At 56.5% G+C, this 23270-nt stretch overlaps 1 protein-coding gene across 1 annotated transcript; it reads left to right on the top strand.

The window, feature by feature from the left end:
- Positions 1 to 934: 934 nt before the first annotated feature.
- On the top strand, positions 935 to 17245 carry ASMT (acetylserotonin O-methyltransferase). The gene is made up of 8 exons (XM_019717777.3): positions 935 to 1478; positions 5638 to 5812; positions 7855 to 7984; positions 10932 to 11000; positions 12371 to 12489; positions 14195 to 14335; positions 14612 to 14734; positions 16190 to 17245. Exons 1-8 carry the CDS (start codon positions 1080 to 1082, stop codon positions 16399 to 16401), a joined length of 1368 nt encoding a protein of 455 aa, XP_019573336.3. The 5' UTR covers positions 935 to 1079; the 3' UTR covers positions 16402 to 17245.
- Positions 17246 to 23270: the final 6025 nt, after the last annotated feature.

Genomic DNA, 23270 nt, shown 5'->3' on the forward strand with positions numbered 1-23270 from the left:
CCATCTTTCTGTGGGGCATTTGGGGGTGTGTCCCCCGTTTGGCCCAGATAAACTTGTACAGAAATTGTGGGCGCTCCTCCCAGGGACGCCCCTCATCCCAGGCAGAACCCTCGCTTCCGTCCTTTCACTCAGGCTCTGCTCCCTGAGATGGAAACACCTGCAGGGCCCCAGGGTGGCCCAGGAACGGGGCCCTGGGGGTGAGACGGTGACAGTGGCTTCTGCCCCTGGCGCTGTCCTGCGCTTCGCTTGTCCGGACACAAGGAGGACCTGCTGGGGTCACAAACGCAGCAGAACGACTTCCCCAGGTCCTCACACTCAGGAGTCCCCCAAAGGGTGGCTCTTCTTTCCTTATGGGCGTGGGGACCCCTGGAAACACAGCAGGTGGCTCGAGTGTGCAGAGAGCAGACGGGGTCTCTCCAGCACGCCCGCAGGTGTGGTCACCTGACGCTGGTGACCCTGCGTCTGTCCCAACTTCCCACACACGCTTTCCACTTTCCAAACAGCCTCACTGGGGTCGCTGTGTATGGGTGAGGATGGGGTACGCGGTAAAAGAGAAAAAACGTTTCTGTATTTTTCCCTGCAAATTGCGCCGTGAGGCTACAAGTCTTCTGAACACCGTGGAGGCGTAAACAAAAGAAAGCAGCCTCACTGAGATAGAATGCACGTAACCAGAAGCCCCCCGCATGGAAAGGGGGCCACCCAGCCCTTTTCCCCGTATTATCTACAGCCTCGCACAAGCATGGGACCATCAAATGTGAGGACGTGTCCCCCCCACACCCTGCAAAGAACCGCTCAGCCAGGTGCGCTCGGCCACAGAAAGTATCACCCGCTTTAACCCTGGCCGCCGGGCGTCTGGCCTAATCCTTGTGTCTGGCCAGCTTCGTTTGGAGACTCTGCCTCAGGCAGGTGGCTGTGTGCCCTGACCTGGGATTTCATGCGTGACACCCGTCTGGTCTCTGGGGGGTGTATCCTGGCCTCTCACCACCCCATCTCCTTTCTAAAGTAATCGCCTTAAGGGAGATTGCAGACTCCCTGCAGTGCTGGGGATTTGGCTCTTAGGAAGAACTGCTCATATTGTCATGAGCCAATGGGGCCGATGGTCCCTCCCTCGGCCCTGCTGTACGTGGGTCCCAAAGCTTCTCCACATCTCCCGTGGGGGTTGTGCCCCCCTCAGCACACCGGCCTGGGTGTCCCCTAACCCACGGCGCTCGCTCAGCCACCAGGCACACCTGCTTCTCACCCCGCGGGGGACGAGGTCCCACCTGAGCGTCCCTTTGGCTCACTCCGGGCTCCAGCAAGGAGCTTCTGGCAGCGGCATGAGCAGCTGGCCGTCCCCAGCTTGCGGGCAGCCCAGCTCCCTGAAGCCAGCACAGCCGGGGGCCCTGCAAGCCAGGCAGGCGTGGAAGGAAATGAGTTCCCCGGACACCGAGGCCATGCGCCTCCTGCATGAGTTCTCCAACGGCTTCATGGTGTCCCAGGTAGGAACGCAGGGAGGACGCCCCCCTGGGCGATGGGATCCATGGCGGGGAGCTGGGGCTGGGCCATGGTGATTGCCCGCTGCCCGGGGACGGGTGTCCGTGGGGTCCTGAGAATGTTCTGGAACAGCGAGCACAGCCCTGGCCACGGGGGCACGGGACCCTTGTGGGGAGGGGGCTGTCAACACCCACAGACCCCGTCTCAGAATGACGTTTCTAAAAGCTTAACGTGACGCAGGATTACCAAGGGGACAGTGGCAACTGAAATGCAGCTGCTGAAATCTTTGGCGCATTTTGGGATGGAGTCATATGGGTGCTCGTCGGTTGACACCGGAAAGCAAGGCAGTGGCTCTCAACACGGTGACCTCGAGTGACACGGGTTTGGAGCCCGCGGGGCGTCTTATAGGCAGAGTGGTTTTGCAATACGTCCTGTCAACGTCATGTCTCTTCCTGATGCGCTTTTTAACCCCATTGTCTTTTCTCAAGCTCCCTGGATTGTAAGAATACCGTCTACAATAACACACACAACATACAAAATGTGCGCTTGCTGACCGTCGGTGTAAGTGGCGAAGCTTCCGAGCAGCTGCAGGCGCTTAGTGGTTACGTTTTGGGGAAGTCAAACGTTATATGTGGATTTTTCACCGCCTGGTGGTGCTGGTGGTGGTGGGGGGAGGGGAGGGCGGCGTCCCGGACCCCACGTTGTTCAAGGGGCCGCTTGGTGTCAAGGTTCTTAGGTTCATCCACGATGGAGCAGGTATCAGAGTTTCACCGCTTCTTCTGGCTCAATAAACACGTGCTGAGTGACAAAGCCAGACGCGGAGTGTCACACAGAGTGTGAAGTGTCCCCAACAGGCAAATCCTCAGAGATGCAAAGTAGATTAGTGTCGCCAGGGGCTGTGGGGAAGGGGTGGGGAGTGACGGCTCATGGGGGCGGGGTCTCTGGAGAGGTGGAATGTTCTGGAACCAGCTAGAGGTGCTTGTTGGTCGTAGGCACTGAATGTGCTCAGTGCCCCTGCGTTGCTTTCTTTCCGTGGTTAATGGTGAATCCTATGCTTTGGGAATTGTAGTCCCATGAAAAAACCAGGCCCGTTATATTTTATCTTTTCACGACAGGTCAGTGTCAGGATGGTTGGGTGGGGACACGAGCAGTGGCCGGTGGTCCTTGGCGAGACACATGCGCCTTCCTTTGGAAATGCAGTCAGTTCTGGTTCTGTGCTTGGGGTGCCGTGTGGAACCCCTGCGCGTGTGTAAACGTGCCTGAGTGCCATGGAGACACAGTGTCCCTTGCTTGTCACTTGCCTCACGGGCTGGGGTGGCTGCCCCCATGGCACAGCGGGCATCCCCCAGGCTCTTGGGAGTGAAACTCTGAGGGACGGAACACGCAGCTTTGCCAGCTGGCGGCTGAGTGAGCAGGAGACACACACGTGCCCGGAAAAGGACCGTGGGTCCAAACCCACCAGCACCGTGGACTCACGTGGCACACCGATGGCATTTCGAGGTCCCCGCCACAGCCGGGACGAGACGTGAAAATGCTGTGGCTCGTCTTGTCCCAGAGTGCCGGGAACGGGGACACGGTGTGGTTACACCTCCTTCCGAGTCGAAGCAGGTGCTGCCATTTCCGTAGACGTGATGCAAGTGGAAGCTCACAGACTGCCCGAGTCCCACCCCGACACCCCGTGGGCACAGAGCTTTCACAGGCTCCGGGGGATGGGACGGGAGCGTCCTTCCCCAGAAAACGTACTCGTGTGTCCTTTCCCTGGTTTAGCCATCGTCCTACAAGGCCAGCTGGGGCGGCCTGCCGCTTGTCCCATGCCGCTGGCGCTCGGTGTTGGGTCACACGTCTTAGGAGGGAGCTCATTCACTCCACATTCATGATAAGACCCCATGTCCTTTAGTTATCACCACTTTAACCCGACGAGGGCTGGTGCAACGTTCATGACATAAAACGGGATACAAGCTTAACAGAATGAGACTACGTCTCAACAGAGCAGGAATTCGTATAATCTTAACGGGACGAGAGTTAATACAACCTTAATCCAAGAGCTGAAACAATTGTTAGCAGAGTAAGAGTTAATGCAGCCTTCGTAGGACAAGAATCGTAACAGAGCAACAGCTAATACGACCTTAATAGGACAAGTCGTAATACGACCTTAATAGGATAGCGTTAATACGACCTTAATAGTAGGATAACATTAGTCCAACCTTAATAGCATAGCGTTAGTACCAGCTGGACACAGTCAGAGCGGGTGTCACCTTAATACAACAGCTCACGCAATCCTCCCAGAACCCGAGTTGATGAAACCTAAGCAGACGCAGAATTGATACGCCTTTAACAAAACAACCCCTTCACGGAATAAAATTCAACACGACCTGAATTAAACCACTGGTTCGTGCACCCCTAGTAGGGTAAGGGTTAATCCAACCTTTAGGGAATAACAAATAAGACGCAATTGAGTGTTAGTCTGACCTGAACAGTAGGAGGTGATAGAACTTGAATACAGTGTTTCTCAAACAGGGACTTTGCCCCCAGGGGACATTTGGTGATGTCTGGGGAGGGGGTGCTCCTGGCTTCTGGTGGGTGGAGGCCGGGGACACTGCTCTACAGCCTGTAGGGCCCAGGACGTCCCACCTCAGAGAGCCACCCAGCCCCAGACGGCAGAGCAGTGAGGCTGAGAACCCCCGACGGTGTCCTGTCCCCCACGTGCCTCCTGCAGCATTTCCAGGTGGCAAAGGAAGGACCGACTTCCTGAGTGAAGTAAGGGACCGGTCTTGCTTTCTTCTCTGTCCGCGTGCTGTTGACACAACGCGAAATAACCGCAGCTGTGGCCTAAGAGCTGTGGGAGGCCCGTGGTCTCCAGAAGGCATCGTGCATGTGGGACGGGTGTGCGTTCCTCTGTCGGGGTCTCCCCTCCCAAACAGCGTGTGCAAGAGAAAACACGCTTCACGCGTGCTTCGGAGGTGTCACGTGTCAGCTTCTGTACATGAGACAGAATCAGAACACCAACCGACCGTAACACTCTAATACCGCTGCACAGGGATCGCTGCTGAAACCTTACAGAGAGAAAAAGGAGCGCACACATTTCCTTGTTTGGAAAATGAAAACAACAGAAGGGAAAGGCTCACCCTGCAAAAGCCTTGCCTTCCCTGACTTCCTGTCCCCTACTGGGGTCACCGTTCACCAAGAGAGACCAAGAGCAGGATTTGGAAAACTCCCGTGTTTGCCCGGGCGTGTGTGCGTCCCTCCGTTATTCAGCGGGTCTCCCCTTTGGGGACCGTAGAGTTCCCTGGGGAGGGCGTTTCTTTCCCGGAAGACTTTCCATCCTGGCTCGTTTGCAGGGCTTGACGGCAGGTGTATTGAACAACGTCTGAGGATGGCCTGGGAGCGGGCAGGCATACTGCACAAAGCTGGGCCTGCCTGGCCTCCCCGTGTCTCCGCCCCTCCCAGGCTGACCAGCCGACAAACAGCCCTGTTGGACCCTGCGTGGACGTCGCAGCCCCCACCAAGGCCTGGCCCTCACCGTCCCTGGGGTGCAATCCATGCACAGATGGCAGCGCCCCCCAGGCATCCGGCCTACCCAAAGCAGCAGCCGTGCCCAGTAGCTGCAGTGGTGGGCAGACCGGCTGCCTCCATGCATGGTGCAAGCACCATTTAAAAAACTCACTGTGGTTAAATAGACGTAACCCTGACTGTTTTAATCCTTCTCAGGGGCACGGTTTAGTGGCATTAAGCACATTCGCGTGCGGTGTAGCCATCCCCACCATCCATCCCCAAACTTGCTCAGGGTCCCAAATGGAAACCCTGTCACCAGCAATCACTCGCTCCCCTCCCCTCCCCCAGCCCCTGGCACCGGCTACTTCCCGTGTCTGAGAATTTGTGTCTCTAGAGACTTCCTATCCAGAGGAACCTTACAGGTTTGTCCTTTAGTGTCTCACTTATGTCACTGAGCATAACGTCCTCTGGGTCACTTGGCGTTGTAGCAGGCGTCAGAATTGCCCTCCTGTTTATGGCGGTGTGATAGTCCATGGTAGGGATGGGCCCCATTTTCTTTACCCATCTGTGCCTCCGTTGATGGACAGGGCACAGCGCCCGCCTTTCGGCAAGTGTGCTAATGCCGCAGGGGGTACCAGCGTGTGTTCCAGCCCCTGCTTTCCATCCTTTGAGGTGCTCTTTGCCGCCTGTGAGCTGGGAGTGTTTGACCTTCTTGCCAAGGCCCCGGAGCCCCTGGGCTCAGCTGCAGTGGCCGCACGTCTGGGTGCCAGCTGCCGGGGGACACAGCTGCTGCTGGACGCCTGTGTGTCCCTGAAGCTGCTTCAGGTGGAAACAAGAGGAGGAGAAGGTAAGCTGCCCGGGCGCTTTGAAGGAGGCATTTTCTCCACGCACATTCTCAGCACACTTTTTCTGTAAAGGGGCAGAAAGGAAGCATTTCCAGGGGCGTGGGGTGTGTGGTCTCTGCAGCAGCGTCTCAGCTCTGCCTGTGGAGCCCCCACGCCAGCCAGACACAGGCGGTGAACAAACGGGCATGGCTGGCTCCCAATAAAACTTCTGTGACAAAAACAGGCCGGGGCCAGACACAGTGGGCCTCAGCGTGCCGACTCCCGAGCTTTCCACACGCTGGTGTGGACAGGGGTATGCACGGAACAAGACAAAAACGTGAAAAAACATCACCACAGGGTAGTTTTCCACCATGCTAGATCTATTCAAGGGTTGCCGTTCCTTATGAGATTATATTCTTCTTATTTTGGTGTGGAACTGGCTTTTCTCTTAGGGAACATGGTGACAATCGTTTGGTTTTTTTTGTTTGTTTGTTTTTTGTTTGTTTGTTTTTTATGTCTTTCCTTTGCAGAATTCAAAAGTGTTAACCCCAGGTTGAGCTGTTAGACCATTTTTAGAATTTTGCCCGTCTGTGAAATTGCAAAGCCTGGAAGGCCTGGCTCAGGCTGGTGCCCAAAACACAGGGGTGTGTGGCCCGGCTGTGCGGGCGCTGGGCACTGCGTGGTGGGCTTTTGGTTTGCAGCATGCAGCCATGTGCCGTCCGGGGTTCTGGGGTGCAAATGCTGGGGGCCGTTAACTCCATCCGTCAGGTGTCCTTTGGGAGGTGACAGTACTCAGATAGCCAGCCAGGTGTGGACATCGAGCAGGTACCGGGCTGCAGGTGAGCTCAAACCACACTGGCCACACCACCGACCGCCTTTGCAGACCAGCCCCAAACGCCCTCCCTCCTCCATGCAGGCTCCGCGAATGACGCTACTGCAGCCAGTGCAAAGGGGCAGTTGTCACGGACGCTTTGTGTCCTCGGCTCTGCTCCCTGTGTCCTGGGGCAGCTGCTGCTCGGGGCGTGGGAAACCATCCGAGCTGTCGCTGAGCCCAGGTCCTGGGGGGAAACGGAGGCTGCTGCCGGCACTCAGCCCAGGCCGGTGAGGACACAGGGAAGCGTGCTGGATGGGGGCCCTCGGACGCTCGGTGGGGAGGCTGCTGGACAGTGTGTTCCGGTGGTGGGTTCTGCTTCGGGGCCCACGTGAGACCTGCAGGCATGGGGCAGCGGTGACAAGTTGTCCAGAGGTGGCTACAGGACAGACCTTGTTGTCCATGAGCGGGGCAGGCTTGTTGGCAGAGCTGCTACTCCGGGAACAGGACCATGGGCGCTGCCGTGCAGAGCACTGGGCCCGTGAGAGGGGGTCCCTAGGGGGGACACAGGCTCGGCTCGGCCGCTGCAGTGACCCTTTGCCGTGTGGCCCTGGGCGGCCCAGGTGCCTCCCTGGGCAGGATGAGGCCCCTGGTAGGGGAAGTGGGTGGGGAAGGGCGAGCTCACAGCCAGGCCGCCTACTGGCTAGCGTCTGCCCAGAGGCCCAGGCTGCCTGCCACGCAGGGCTGTGTGCCCTCCTGCCACGTGCTGTGAGGTGCGGCACCCATCCAGGCAGGGTCGCCTGCCGCTCAGCCACACTCGGCAGGAACGCGGCCCTTTCTCCCCATCTTTCTTTCCTTTTCCAAATCAGGGCGTCACCCCCCACTTCCCTATTTTAAACTAAGTTGTTATTTAAAAGTGCACAGACCCTCATACAGGTTTCCTGTCAGGCTCATTTGGCCTGTACACCTGCTTCTCCAGACCTTCCAGTGGGGTTTGGTTTGTCAAAATGGATCCCAATAGGTGTGCCACCTGCTCACCGGTCACCTGTTCCTTCAGGACAAACCCCCAGCCGTGGGGACCTGCCCACAGCTCACCCCGTTCCTTCAGGATAAGCCCCCAGCTGTGGGGAACTCTAGGCACACAGGTGACGATCACACTTCAATCACCATGGCAGCAGTGGTGGTGACAGCAGGCGGCAGTGACCTGAAATGTAACTGGTTATTTTGTCGTTGTCCTTTTTTGCTTCTTTTCAGCTCTATATGAAAACACAGAGCTGTCCAGCACCTACCTGGCCAGGGCCAGCCCCACGTCCCAGCATCACATGCTGCTGTACATGGGCAGGACGACCTACCAGTGCTGGGGCCACCTGGCCGAGGCCGTGAGGTGGGTGTGGTGCTGCCGGGGGTGGCGGGGCGCGTCCCAGGGCGTGGAGGAGTGCACATGCCTGGTTCCCTGTAGCAGCAAACATGACACTGCGATGTTTGGATATCAGAGCAGATGTCACATCAGAGCAGGTGTTGGCCTGTGGACGTCACTGACGTAAATACATTGGGACAGGAAGGCCTTCCTGGTGCTCCCAGAGTCTCCAGGGAAAGTGGTGGGTTCTGAGCAGGGAAGGAGCTTCAGAACACAGGGGTGGGAGCACAGGGGTGGGAGCACAGGGGTGGGAACACAGGGGTGGGAACATGGGTGGGAGCACAGGGGTGGGAACACAGGTGTGGGAACAGAGGGGTGGGAACATGGGTGGGAGCACAGGGGTGGGAACACAGGGGTGGGAGCACAGGGGTGGGAACACAGGGGTGGGAGCACAGGGGTGGGAGCACAGGGGTGGGAGCACAGGGGTGGGAACACAGGGGTGGGAGCACAGGGGTGGGAACACAGGGGTGGGAGCACAGGGGTGGGAGCACAGGGGTGGGAACACAGGGGTGGGAGCACAGGGGTGGGAGCACAGGGGTGGGAGCACAGCGGTGGGAGCACAGGGGTGGGAACATGGGTGGGAGCACAGGGGTGGGAACACAGGTGTGGGAACAGAGGGGTGGGAACATGGGTGGGAGCACAGGGGTGGGAACACAGGGGTGGGAGCACAGGGGTGGGAACACAGGTGTGGGAGCACAGGGGTGGGAACACAGGGGTGGGAGCACAGGGGTGGGAGCACAGGGGTGGGAGCACAGTGGTGGGAGCACAGGGGTGGGAACACAGTGGTGGGAGCACAGGGGTGGGAACATGGGTGGGAGCACAGGGGTGGGAACACAGGGGTGGGAGCACAGGGGTGGGAACACAGGGGTGGGAACAGAGGGGTGGGAACATGGGTGGGAGCACAGGGGTGGGAACAGAGGGGTGGGAACATGGGTGGGAACACGGGTGGGAACACAGCGGTGGGACAGAAACCAGTTGCTGCCTGAGTTGTAACTGTTCACGCCACCCAGGGTCTCTCAGCCTCAGCACCACTGGTGTCTGGGGCTGATGACGCTCTGTGGGACGTCCTGGGCTCTGTGGGGCTGAGCAGTGTGTCTGGTCTCCACCCAGCAGATGCCAGGAGCACCGCTTTCCCAGTTGTGACAACCAGAAATGTCCCAGACATTGCCCAGTGTCTCCTGAGGGCACAATCCCCTGTAGTTGGGAACAACTGAGATAGATAGATAGATAGATAGATAGATAGATAGATAGATAGATAGATAGATAGATAGATACTAGATAGGTATAGCTAGCTAGCTAGATGCCAGGGAGACAGATGGGTAGATAACTGATAGATGACTGATGGATAAATAGATGACAGATCATATATATAAATGATAAATAAGTAGAGATAAAGGTTGGATGGATGGATGGATGGATGGATGGATGGATGGATGGATGGATGGACGGACAGACGGACGGACGGACGGACGGACGGACGGATGGAAGGATGGATGGATGGATGGACACAGGGAGGGAGATGATAGAGAGAGTCTCTGATGCTGCACTAGGGCTTCTCAACCTCGGCACGACCGACACTTGGGAGTGGACCATTCCCAGGAGTGGGGCCCCGGTAGCAATGTCAGTAGCAGTCACCCTCCACAGTGTGACAAGCAGAAGTGTCCCCAGACATTTTGTTTTCATACATGTCCCGCAGGGTGGCAGTGGGGAGCAGGACAGAGTTGCCTCTAATCGAGAATCACTGCTCCACATGTTCTTTCTTAATTTAGCTTCAGGCACATCGGGCACTCACAGTAACTGTGCTGTGAGATACGGGGAGTGAGTTTCACCATTTCTTTTGGAATTTCTCGTTTTCACGCTTATAATCATTATTGGCTGGATAGTTACATTCCCAAATTACATTCATTCGACAGTCACCTCAGCTGAGTGTCGCTAGGGGGCGAAGGCTGGGGCTGCAGGTGGGAAAAGGCGGGGTGAGGTGTGGAAAGTGCCTGAGGGAGGGGTCCCAAGGTGGGTGCCATGGCCACGCTTGGTAACTCTGTGAATGAGACCCACACTTCAGGGCTCTCATGTCACAGCCAGACGTAGTTTCCTGCTGAGAAAGCTCCTCGTTCCTTCTTTTCGACATCAGTGTCTCCTGTGCTCCTTACTCCATCTCACTAAAGCTGCCCGTGGAGACCTGTCTGTCGCCACAGGACAAAGGTGGGCAGTGGCACGACAGGTCACGCAGGGCGGCATAGGACGGGCGAGGGGTTTGGTGGGACAGTGGCCCACTGCAGAACGTGCGCCCGTCTGAAGGGCCGGCCCCTGTCACCTCGGCCTGTGTGCCCCTGTGGTCATGGGGCCACGGCTCTTAATGATTTTCATGTTTTACAAGAAGGAGATCTACATTTTAAGGTGACACCTCCCAATTTTTTTGACAACAGAAATCGAGAGGACCAAAGAGAGTGTGGCATGAGCGGGACTCAGCCTGGGGCTGCCCACTGGAAGCAAATAGCAGATGACCCCCCCAGATCTCTCGGGGTCTTGCTGGACCGTCTGGATTTCAGTCCCTTGTGCCATGTGCAAAGGGAACCTAGTGTTGGGACAATGGAGAGTGACGCTGGCGTTTTTCTGGGTGCCACACCCGAGGCATTAATTTCTCCTTTGTGTGTGTTTCTTTCTCTCCTCCTCACTGTCTCCTGAAGGTCAAGTGGGAAAGACGCACGGCTGGGTCATCTAACTGTGTATCAGTGAAAGCACTGGGGGCTGGTTTGGGGGTGTCAGGGGCTCGATGGAAGGGACAAGCCACACGGGGAGACATTCGCTTAGCTTTGCTTCCTGCCTGTCCCATCTGTGACTTAAGGAGATCTGTGACTACCTGTGTGGCTTAATTGATGAAGAATTTGAGTGACGCCGTCTTCTCTGTTTTCAGAGAAGGGAGGAACCAGTACCTGAAGGCATTTGGGGTTCCCTCAGAAGAGCTGTTTACAGCCATCTACAGGTAACACCAAACACCGGCTCTGATAGAATGATACTTATTTGAAAAATACTTACTGGGCTGAAGAAATGTGTCCAAAGACAGCAAAACAGAAGGAAGTTGATATTTAAAGTGAAAAAAAAAAAAACCCAAAAACAACAACAACAGCCCCAAAACCATTTTGCTGTTCTTATGTTGGTGTAGATTAATTTCCTGAGTAGATGCGACTGACCAGACGCAACTCCATTTAAGTAGAAAACGGAGGCACCCTGTTTGGTTTGGTCAGTTACCCAGGGAGTAACTCAGTGCTTTGCTTTTCTTTCTGTGCGTAGACACAGATTTGGCTTTTTACATGGAGCTCGGGTACAAACACTCTGAGATGGTGATGAAACGAAGGCTGTTTGTAGTGTTTCTCACGGGCCCAGGGGTGGAACAGGCCGAGGGGAAAAGGGTGGGGAGGGCGGTGTATTTCCTGCAGGCTGGTACCTGCCCCTTCCCTCCCCGCTGCTCCCCTCTCCTCCTCTCTTTGTAGATAGGAAGATAGATATTGATAGATGTGTATTGATAGATTATAGATAGATATTGATAGGTGTAGGTAGATAGCAATTGATGATAGATAGACACTGATAGGTATCGATAGCGGGATAGATGGATGGTATGCAGATAGACGTGTAGACGGAGCTAGTTGATCGAGGTCGATGGATACGTAGATGGTGATGGACCGTTGGATGGATAGATGAGGGAGGGAGGGAGAGAGAGAGGGAGAGAGAGGCGTTAAGTCTGTAATGCTGAGACGAGCTTTCTCAGCTTAGGCCTCAGTGACATCTGCTGCTGGATGACTCTTTCTGTCCCTTGTGGTCTGTCTTTCCCTGCCCTGAGCCCACACCCACTTAATCGGCTCAGGAGACGAGACAGAGGAGAGAGGACTATGAGGAGGGGCAGGGGAAGCACCCACACGCCCGGAGCCTCCGGCTTCTCACCCCACCACCCTCCCGGGCTCCTCACCTCTGCCTTCCTTCCAGGACCCTTTCCTCCCAGAGTCGCTTCCCCAGCACGTGTGTGGACCCCCCTCCCGGACTTGCAAAGCAGAGCAGGTGACCTTGCATTCTGCCGTGTGGGGTCGGGGAGCCATGCTTGACGCTCCTGGTGAGGAAGCTTCTGTGATTGGGGACACACTCCCTTCGTGGCTTCAGGAGCTGGGGGTGGGTTGGTGGCCGACCCAGGGCTCTCGCCACCTGGGACGACACACTTCCGTTCCACCTGGAACGGGACAGCGGCACAGATCCCATGTCACCTCGCCAGCCTGACACACGTGCGTGTGGGACACGTGTCCTTGCTTACAATGAGCACCCTGGATGTTGCCTGATTCCGACAAGCGCGGTTTCACGTGCCAGGTCGGAGGACGAGTGTCTGCAATTCATGCAAGCCCTGCAGGCCATCTGGAGTGTCCACGGGAGGAGTGTGATGGCTGCCTTTGACCTGTCCCTGTTCCCTCGCATCTGCGACCTTGGTGGTGAGTGTCTTCTCCAGATGCTGGGGCTGCGTTCCGATTCTGTGTGGGCCGCATCTTAACCCGAGTCTTAACGGTGCCCCGTCAGCGTGTGCAGGAAGGAAACGGAAATCCCGTTTTGCACAGAGGGGAAGGCCTTCCTTTCACATCCCCAAGGCTCTCAGGGTTCCCAAGGTGAGAACCCCTGCGGGACCTGCCGCATCTCAGCCACAGGGCCCCACCTTCTCAGGCTGTGACCCAGCACGTGTGGGTGGGACCGAGAATCTGAGTTCCCGGTTAGCCCCCAGGGACACTGGCGGGGCTGGTCTGTGGACCACGGCCACCGGGACCCTGGCACCACTGTGTGTCAGGATGGCTGCTTTCGGGACTGGCGGCGTCCTCTGCCCTCGCCCAGCGGCTGGAAAGCAATTTGCAGAGCCGTTGAGCCGACACGTGTCATGGCACCTTCCTTGTGGAGGCAAAATACTGTCTGAGTCTGTGGGTATCAGGCCAGTTTGAGGGCTCTGGGGGGGCAGATATCACTCTTAACTTAGGAGCCTCTTGTTCTTGTGCTAATGGGGATAAGAAGGGGACCTGGCCGTGTCTGAGCATCCTCTGTGGGTCCCATGCCAGGCAGGGGAGACCCTAGAAGAAGCAGGCGGGGGGTGGGGAGTGGCTGTTCGCCCTCCCTGCCTGACAGGAAGGGAAAGAACGGGGGGCTCAGTGAGGTGGGCCGCCCCTTGGTCTGTATTAAGCAAATCCTCTTGCTCCCACACCTCCCCCGCTGTCTTGCCGTAGAGAAGGCACAGAAAGCACGAGCCCCCGATAGGATTTGGGGTTCGGAATACCTGCCTGGTGCACCTGCTGGGGTAACGCCAACCCGAGGAGGTCCCCCCAAAGTGGGGGGCCTCCATCCATGAACCAAGTGAAGGCTGAACTGCCTGGAAGACGTCAGGGTGTAAGGCACATTCAAGAGCCCCTCGGTCCTTGGTCCTTCGATCTGAGAGGTGCCCCCAAATCCCGTAAGACGGTGGCACAAGTACACAGGTCTCCCTGACGGGGACCCTCCCTGGCCGACGTCCTTCCTGCCACTGTCCTCAGGCAGCAGGTGCCACTGTTAGGAGAGTTCAAAGTGGCTCTGTCCCCAGCTTGCTACGCGACTCAGGCAGGGGTCTCTGTGCCTCAGTTTCCCCGGGAAATGGGGGTAACTCCCAGGGACTAAGCGGATCACTCCGCAGTCCTCCTGGGGCTCAGGGCTCTCTCTGTGGAAGGGGCAGCTCCTCCATGGTCACGGGTTCTGTGAACAAGAGCAGAACGCAGAGCTGCCCTCTCTGGGGGCACCTGGGGAATGGACATAGGGGACAGGAGCCCCGGGACAGAGGTCCAGGACCCAGGACGAGCCTGTGCTGGCATCTGGAGCGGTTGTCATCAGGGCGTCCCCTGGAAATGTCCTCCTCGGGGCATCTGCCTGGGGCCTCCTGCGTCCTCCCTCCTCTGCCTGCTTCCTGGCCTTGGGTGGATGGACGCCCTGACCCCAGGTCGCCACAGGGAGCTCAGACATTGCGTTGGAGGGTACAGCCCGGTCAGTCCATCCACGAAGACCCCTGGACTCGGGCTCCTAGGTGACGATGTGACTGTGGAGACCATGTCCCCACCTTGGGCCCTCGGGTGTCGATGGCGGCGGCTCACAGGCTCCTCTCTGCCCGTGACTCTCTGTGTCCCCTTCCAGGCTGTTCGGGGGCTCTGGCCAAGGAGTGTGTGTCTCTGTACCCTGCATGTCACGTCACGGTTTTCGACATCCCGGAAGTGGTACGCACGGCAAGGAAGCACTTCCCATTCCAGGAGGAAGAACGGATTGGCTTCCGTGAAGGTGGGTTTCTTTTCATGGGCTGTGTGTGTCCACGGGACCATGGGAAAGGAAGGGAAAATGCCCCACGTTCCAGATCCGAGGGAGGGAACGGGCCCTGGCCATTGTTTGGCTTGTCTCTTGTGTTCACTGGGACTTCTGTTCGAGAGGGTCTGACCTTCACAAGCTGGGAAGGTTTGGGGAAAGCGTGGTCTGCTCAGGTGACCCGTCGCGCTCGGTGCGGCTTGCGTCCAACGGCATCGGGTCGCAGGCTGACCCAGGCCCTGCCCTGTGTTACAGGAGATTTCTTTAAAGACCCCCTTCCGGACGCCGATTTGTACATCCTGGCCAGGGTGCTGCACGATTGGGCCGATGACAAATGCTCACAGCTGCTGGCGAGAATCGCGCAGGCCTGCAAGCCAGGTGGGTGGTGTGATGGGAGAAGCCCCCGCTGTCCTCTGAGGCCCCCCATCCTGGGGGTCCTCGGGGACGTGGGCACAGCTGTTAGGACAGCTGCCCCGTAGCTGCAATAATAAATAAATCCCACAACACGCCTGTGTAATGGGATTGGTGACTAGTAACAGCTCCTTGTTTCAGGTGAGAAAACTCGAGTCTGGGAGATTTAAGAGACCTTCACAATGGTCTACTCCAAACATTGCATTTGGCACAGCCGTACTGCAATTAATGTGTTGTTGTTGATCTGACATTCGGACTCTCCGGGCCGCCTGCATTTCCGTTTCCTCCCTCTTGCTGCCCGGAGGCCTCCTTGCTTTCTGTTCTCACCACATCCCGGCTCCCTGCCTACGCTCCTGCTCTGGAATCAGCTTTTGTCCTGGAAATGTTTGTGGCTCTGTGAGTGAGGAGTCATTTTCAGAGACTGAGGTGTGGCGTGGCACTTTGCAGGGGGGGGGTCACCGTTTCTAGACCCTGTCCCTGGAGACACCTAGGACATGCATTTAACGATCATGGATTCTTTTTACATTCTAAGTCATGCGTGTTGGGTGGCGGTGACTCTTATTTCCACCAAATGGGACAGGCCGAGGCTTCTGGGTGTCGTCGTGGGTTCTGTGGGTGACGCTGGCTTTTGAAAGGGTGGGCACCGCACTGGCCTCCATTGATGAGAGCTGACCAGATGCTGCCAGTTCGTGGGGGGCCTGTCACCCTCAGCTACTTGTTACTTTGTCACCAGCGTCTTCGTTCTTCACGCCTCCCGTCTGTCACCAAACTTCCCTGGTGACGACAGAGGACCAGTAGATGCAGATTGAAATGTAAAACTACGTAGGGGTGAAAAATACCGATGTGGACAGAGGGTGCAGCTGAGAGATGGTGCAACTGGGAGGGTGCCAGGCCACGCGCCTGCACACCACGCTCCCGGGCGCCTGGAGACACTCCAAATGTTTGATCTCAGGGTGAAAAATTAACTCTTCTGTTTACTGCTTGAAATCTGGAGGTGACCGTCACCTGCACTTCACAACCCACCCTGGAGGGAAGAGTGACGGCTTGTCAGAGCCACGGCAGGACACGTTTGGCTCCAAGTCTTCTTCCTGCCCTGAAGGTGGTGTGGCCAGCCACCTACCTGTGCCTTTACAGCCCCTGGTCGCCCTCTGGTGACAGCTGTGCCTTCCATGCTTTTTACCTGGTGGCCAGGACGGGCGGCTCCTTGCGTACATACACAGCTGGTCACACGTGCTGAGCCGGCCAGCACCCAAGGGCCACGCCCGGGCGAGCTGCAAGGAGTTACGGGTCCGGTTTGGGTCCACTTGCAGATGGGGACAGGTGCCAGGGCCGTGGGAGAGCCAGCGGGGCTGGGAGCCTGGAACAGGGCCGGGGACACGGTGTGGGCAGCGTGCCCCTCGCTCACGCGCCCCTCCCTGTCAGGTGGCGGCGTCCTGGTGGTGGAAAGCCTCCTGGATGCAGAAGGCCGGGGCCCGCTGACCACGCAGCTGTACTCACTGAACATGCTGGTGCAGACCGAGGGCCAGGAGCGGACGCCCGCCCAGTACCAGGCACTGCTGACTCCCGCCGGCTTCCGGGACATCCAGTGCAAGAGGACCGGGGGCATTTACAGTGCCATCCTGGCCAGGAAGTGACGCCCCTCATGGAGCCGCAGCCGCCCTCCCAGCACAGAAGTCGTTCTGAAGACGGGGTCTCGGTGACGCTGCTTGTGTTTGCGGCTCGCCCGGCGGGGGTGGGGTTTCGGGGGACGGCTGACCCCTGCCCGTCACGGCGTGGGCTGTCTTGTTCTGTTCTTTATTTTGTTGTGTTTCATTTCATTCCCCTCCACTTCACTGCGTTCTAGTCTATCCTACTCTCGTCTTCTCTCTTCTCCTGTCCACCACACGGGGGTCACGACAGGTCGTCTCTGGGGCCATCGCTGCGCTGACCACAGGGAGCCCCGTGTCTGCTGCAGCAGTTCCTGAGACGGCCACCTTTGTCACTGCTCCCCTGTCCCCTGCCCAGCCTGTGGGAAATGGGCCGGCCCCCTATTTGGATACGTGGGGACCCTGCCTGCGGCATCTCGGACACCCACATTCCCGACCAGATGGCCCACTTGTGTCCATCGTGGGGGCCTCGTGAGGGACCGGACTTCGGCAGAAGTGCTGCCATGGGGTTGACATCAGGTCGTCTGTGACTGTAGAGGAAATGGTGGCCCCTGCGCCCCTCAAAAGGGCCATTGATCCAGCATCGCCAGAGGCACAGGGGGTCCCCTCTGTGGTGGTGGAGACCTGGGGATGCACCTCGTCGAGATTTAGGGCCCCACCACAAACACCCCGCAATGTGAAGGTCCTCTGTGCTGGACGGGGCGTGCACTCACCCCTCACCCCAATATCACCAGGGAGGAGCACTCACCCCTCACCCCAATATCACCAGGGAGGGGCACTCACCCTCACCCCAATATCACCAGGGAGGAGCACTCACCCCTCACCCCAATATCACCAGGGAGGGGCACTCACCCCAATATCACCAGGGAGGGGCACTCACCCTCACCCCAATATCACCAGGGAGGGGCACTCACCCTCACCCCAATATCACCAGGGAGGGGCACTCACCCCAATATCACCAGGGAGGGGCACTCACCCTCACCCCAATATCACCAGGGAGGGGCACTCACCCCTCACCCCAATATCACCAGGGAGGGGCACTCACCCTCCCCCCAATATCACCAGGGAGGGGCACTCACCCCTCACCCCAATATCACCAGGGAGGGGCACTCACCCCAATATCACCAGGGAGGGGCACTCACCCTCACCCCAATATCACCAGGGAGGGGCACTCACCCCCCACCCCAATATCACCAGGGAGGTAGGACAAGTACATCCACACTTTTATTTTGGGATTTCCCAGTATTTTTTTCTTTCTCTATTTACTCCAGGCGACAAGGCGCGATGTTTTGTGGCTTTTTTAGCTGTTATTATTATTATTAAACAAATTTGAATGCCTTTAATCTAGCCTTTAGGATGAAATGGCAATTACTATGTATTTATTTATTTTATGAAGGTGTAATTGACATATAGCATTCTGTTAGTTTCAGCTGTACAATCTAATAATTCCTTATTTGTGTATATTGTGACTTGGTCACCGTAAGTCTAGGTAACACCCAACACCTCACATCGTTACAATTTAGTGTTCTTCTTGCGATGAGAACTATTACGGTCCGTTTTCTTGGCAAGTTTCAAATACGCGACACAGTGTTAACGTGCGTCACCATGCTGTCGGTTGTGTCTAATACCTTCAACGCTTATTTATTTTATAACGTGAACTTTGTACTGTTTGATCTGCGTCACCTGTTTTACCCCCCTGGCCTCTGGCAACCACCAACCTGCTGTCTGCAGCTGCGATTTCGGTGTTTGTGTTTTCAGATTCCGCACATAAGTGAGGTCACACGGCATTAGTCCTTGTCTGTCTGACTTATTTCACTCAGCATGAAAATGGGCATTTTTATGTCTTTTATTGTGGCAAAATAAACCTAACCTAACACTCGCCAGTCTAACCCTTGTCCGTGCACAGTTCGGTGGTGGGGAGTCCAGTCACAGCCTGGGGCTACCCTCCCTACCTTCCACCACCTGCATGTTTTCATCATCCCAAACTGAAACGCGTCACCCTTACAGAGCAACTGCTCACTTCCCACCCCCCAGCCCCTGGCACACCCACCTCCTTGTACCCAGAGCAGCAGGAGGGGGAAGGTGCTAGAACCAGTCCCCAAGGAGGCTGGCTCAGGACCCCAGGAGAGGGACCTAGAAGTGGAGGAGGGGCCACAGGAATGGGGAGGGGGGGCCATAAAAATGGGGAGGGGCCACAGGAATGGGGAGGGACTGTAGGAATGGGGAGGGGCCATAGGAATGGGGAGGGGCCACAGGAATGAGGAGGGGCCACAGGAATGGGGAGGGGCCCTAGGAATGGGGAGGGGCCACAGGAGTGGGGCGGGGCCACAGGAATGGGAAGAGGCCACAGGAATGGGGAGGGGCCACAGGAATGGGGAGGGGCCACAGGAATGGGGAGGGGCCACAGGAATGGGGAGGGGCCACAGGAATGGGGAGGGGCCACAGGAGTGGGGCGGGGCCACAGGAATGGGAAGAGGCCACAGGAATGGGGCGGGGCCACAGGAATGGGGAGGGGCCACAGGAATGGGGAGGGGCCACAGGAATGGGGAGGGGCCACAGGAATGGGAGGGGCCACAGGAATGGGGAGGGGCCACAGGAATGGGGCGGGGCCACAGGAATGGGGAATGGCCACAGGAATGGAGGGGACATAGGAAGGAGGGGACATAGGACCGGGGAGCCCCAGCAGAGACCTGTGCAGGTGGCACGATAGGACTGGGAGACAGAGGTGTCAGTTCCAGGAAACCACATCCCAGAGGATTTGACCAGCTGTGAGCAAGCAGTTACCACAACGGGCAGCAGGGGGCACTGTTGCCCCATCGTCTTGTTAATCTGCTGTTCAACTAGCGGGTTTCTCTCTGGAAATTCATGAGGGAGAGAAACGCTTTGCCTGTTGTGGGTAAACAGATGTTGCTTTCATGGGAGCTGACATGCTGGCAGTCTCCCCGCCCCCTTTTAAAAATCTGTGCTGAGAACTTACTAACCCACAGTAGCTAAGGTGACATCTCCCTGTGTCGGCCCCTCCCGAGCCCTTGCTTTTTTTCTTCTTGAGTGTAACTGCCTTTGTATCTTAGATGCTCACGCCTGACAGTTTGCAGAGCATTCATTAGGACGACGGGAAGATTTCCCAGCACCTTGGGTGATGTGTGGCCATCGGTACATCCCGGCCAGTGGATTCCGCCTTTGAAACGTACAACGATCCCGTAACGTGGGTGGTGGTGGCTAGGACCCCATGTGTCATTATCATCCACAGAAGGTTGGCCCGCGTGGCACCCAGTGGGAGGAGATGACGCGGGTGACATTTAAAGCTGTTGAAGTCATCCGAAAGACAGCACAGCTGGGATGGGAAGGCAAGGGTAGCAGGCAAAGGCCAGGCAAGACTCACTGTCACAGGCGGGGGTCCCTAAATCAAGACCTCAGGGAGACAGAGCTGGCCTCGAGGACAGAGTGCCATCTGGGCCACCTCCCTGCTCAGGAGGTAACACGGCTGATGGCAGCACCTCAGGTCACCAGGACAGGCACTGGCGACAGGAATCACGTCCCCAAGTATTCCCTGTGCCTGTGTGCAGGTGGAAGTGAACGGCGACTGGGTGCAGCCAGGGCAGTAAGGTACCGGCTGGAGGCTTTCCCAGGTGTGCTGGTCAGTGTCGGTCCTGTCCACTCATGCTCGGCTGGTGCTTCCTAACCCTTCACCTGCTGTTTTGTGTTAGAGACTGGACCCAGTGTTAGCAGATGAACGAGGTCAGACAATTAAGTTCATCCTAGAAAAAGTACTACAACCTCATTGCTGAATATCACTACGGTCACCTTTGAAGGACTCCCCTTGGGAAGCTATGCACTGACACCAGCACCTAGTCCACCCTTCAAAGCAATGTTGGAACTCTTTTTCTGGAATGGCCATCAGAGCTGTCGTCGTATTACCCTTGATGTCCTGAATGTCATCCAAATGTCTTCCTTTCGGTATTTCCTTTATCTTCAGGTAAAGAAAGAAGTCATTGGGGGCCAGATCAGGTGAGTAGGGAGGGTGTTCCAATACAGTTACATTGGTACCTCAGTTTTCAAACATAATCCGTTCCGGAAGAACGTTTGAGTTCTGAAACGGAAAACAGCCGACAGCTGGGCCTCAGGATCTTGCACTCAGTGGAAGCTGCATGAGATGTTCGACTTCCGAGGCGTGTTTGAAAACTGAAGCATTTACTTCTGGGTTTACAGCGTTCGTAAACCGAAATATTCGTTAACGGAGACGTTGGAAAACCGAGGTACTACTGTATGTGTTTCCTGGCTAAAAACTCCCTCACAGACAGAGCCGTGTGAGCTGGTGCATTGTCGTGATGCAAGGGCCATGAATTGTTGGCGAAAAGTTCAGGTCGTCTAACTTTTTCACGCAGCCTTTTCAGCACTTCCAAATAGTCAACTTGGTTACCTGTGTGTCCAGTTGGTACAAATTCATAATGAATAATCCCTCTGATATCAGAAAAGTTAGCAACATCGTTGCAAGAAGTTTGCAAACTTTATTGTCAAACCTTGTATATGTGTTTATATCACATGTTTACATATGGTCGTATATACTTGGGAACGTGTGGCCGTCTGTGTATGTCGCCATATCGACCTCTGTGACCACGCATGTGTGTCTACGTCCGTCCAGATAGGACTCTGTGTGCTTCCCTGCAGTCATATACTTGTCTCTGAGAGCAACGGGATCGAATGGAAAGGCTACGGAAGTTGGAGGCAGGGGGTCTGTTCCCCGGAAGCCATGAAGAACGCAGGAGCTCAAAGAAGCGACAAAGAAAACAAAACAAACAGAACAAAAAACCCCAAAACTCCCAAGACAGAAATGTGGGTACCTGCAAGAAGGTACAAGGCGAGTGAATCCCAAAGTAATGATACGAATTGAAAGGAGCCACAACAACACCACAACAAAAATGATCCCATTTGCAGAAAATATAGAGTTCTAGAAAGTCCATTCACAGAAAGTTCTAGACATAGAACCTTCTAGAAAGTCCAAACAATGCCAGGAAGTAGATCAGTCGTTGTTCATGCCTTGGGGAAAAGGAGAGGAGGACGCTTTGGGGCAGATGGTCACTTGCCTGTATTATCTTTTTTTTTCTTTCTCCCCCCTCCCCCCTCCCCCTCCCACCTCCCCCTCCCCCTCCCCTCCCTCTCCCCCCTCCCCCTCCCCCTCCCCTAACCCCCCTCCCTCCCCTCCCCCTCCCCCTCCCCATCCCCTCCCCCTCCCCTCCCCCTCCCCTCCCTCCCCTCCCCCTCCCCTCCCCCCTCCCCCTCCCCCTCCCCCCCTCCCCCTCCCCCTCCCCCTCCCCCTCCCCTCCCCGCTCCAACCACCTGAGCCACCGGGCTGGCCCCTGTCTGTATTATCTGGGTTGGCCCTTTCTTGGGACTTTCCCTGGGGGCTGGCCACACAGTATCCAGGGAGGGCAGATACTGTGCTTTTTAAGTCCAGGCTGTGACCATTAAAGGGAGAGATCAAAGGGGGTGACAAAGGTTGTGTCGGTCTAATGAAGCGTCCGTGAGCGGGAGAGTGAGTTTGATCCCTGTAGGGGTTGTTTCCGCAGGAACCTCGACCTTTGATTACCCGCAGCTTGTGCCCCAGCCTTCTCATTAACTCTGGCTTCCCTTCCCTGCGGCTGAGCTGACCGCTCCATGTTTATTTTCGGCACCAGTCACGAGTCTCCCTGAGCAGGTGAGCCCGGACCTGGTCAGCCCTGGTGTCCCCTGTGGTACCGCAGGGCAGTGTGTTAGCTGGGCCAGCAGGAGGCCTCCGGGTCAGCCAGCCCCATCCCTGCCTTGTGCTGTGAATTGCTAAAGGAGCTCGCGGTGCCCTCTTCCCGGCTTGGCTCCTTCCTGGGTTTCCTCACTGGGTTCCTCCTTATTCTCCTGGTGTGCACAGGTCCCCATGGGGAGCTGTCTTCCTCTGTAACTCATCTGTCCTCTCCCAAGGTCACGTTTGCACCACCCAGGCAGTTTCCTGTTAAAAGCTTTTTCTGACACTGCAGCTGAAGCCTTTCAGGGGGCCCAGGTGTGTGTATTGCAGCCAAAGACCCAAAGCTGGGAATGTTTGTGGGTTTTCCTTGTGACCCCCCCCTGGGAGAAGAGTCTCCAAGCTTGTGACAGGTCTCCCCCAGACGTCCCTCCATGTGCCTCTTCCCTTTGACGATTTTGCTCTGTATCCATTCACTGTAATAAATCTCCAGCGTGACGTCAGCTGTAAGCTGAGTCCATCACACGTGGGGGTGGTTTGGGGGCCTCCAGACACAGCATCCAAACCTGGATCCAATTCTTCGTTTTCATAGGAGCCGGGATACTCCTAGGGAGTCCGGACGGCCTGCCCGGGTCATGGAGTCTGTGGACGTGGTACCTGCTTCTACCTTCGTGGGTCGTAAGCCTTTCGGCTCACCTGTGCAGCCCCTGCTCTTCCACGTTTATTTCTGGAGCCCACAGACACGCGTCATCAAGCTCGCATCCACCTTCTCTGTTTCTTTTGTGGTTGCAATGGGCTCTTCCACCCCTCATCCGCCTGCACCCCTCCAGCGTTTAAACTTTGAAGCCCGCATATTTCATTTTCTTCTTTGGTGTTTCTGGTTAGATGACCCCGTCTCCGTGGCTACTTTTCTCCCCAAATAAGCGAGTTTATTTATACATGGAAACGCTGAGTGGTAGTATTTGAAAAAGGAGATTTATTACCTCCGACACAGGTTTGGGAATTGATAAACATATGCCCCAAATGCAGATCTTGCCACTTGTACTGAAACGGAGGTTTCATGGAGTCATGGGCTGATGGGTTCCAGGAATATATACATTGGGCCACAGGTGGGTTCCTCAGGTTGACTTGTTTTCGGTCATCG

Source organism: Rhinolophus sinicus, chromosome 18 (genome assembly GCF_057876585.1).
Source record: "Rhinolophus sinicus isolate RSI-liver-muscle chromosome 18, RSI-T2T, whole genome shotgun sequence".
NCBI classification, from domain to species: domain Eukaryota; kingdom Metazoa; phylum Chordata; class Mammalia; order Chiroptera; family Rhinolophidae; genus Rhinolophus; species Rhinolophus sinicus.

Bases quoted from the DNA above. Each gene is read 5' to 3' on its own strand.
- ASMT (XM_019717777.3), top strand. From the start codon at position 1,080: ATGAGCCAATGGGGCCGATGGTCCCTCCCTCGGCCCTGCTGTACGTGG. The intron at 7,985-10,931 runs GTGGGTGTGGTG...CTCTGTTTTCAG, and splicing joins CACCTGGCCGAGGCCGTGAG to AGAAGGGAGGAACCAGTACC. The intron at 12,490-14,194 runs GTGAGTGTCTTC...GTCCCCTTCCAG, and splicing joins TCGCATCTGCGACCTTGGTG to GCTGTTCGGGGGCTCTGGCC.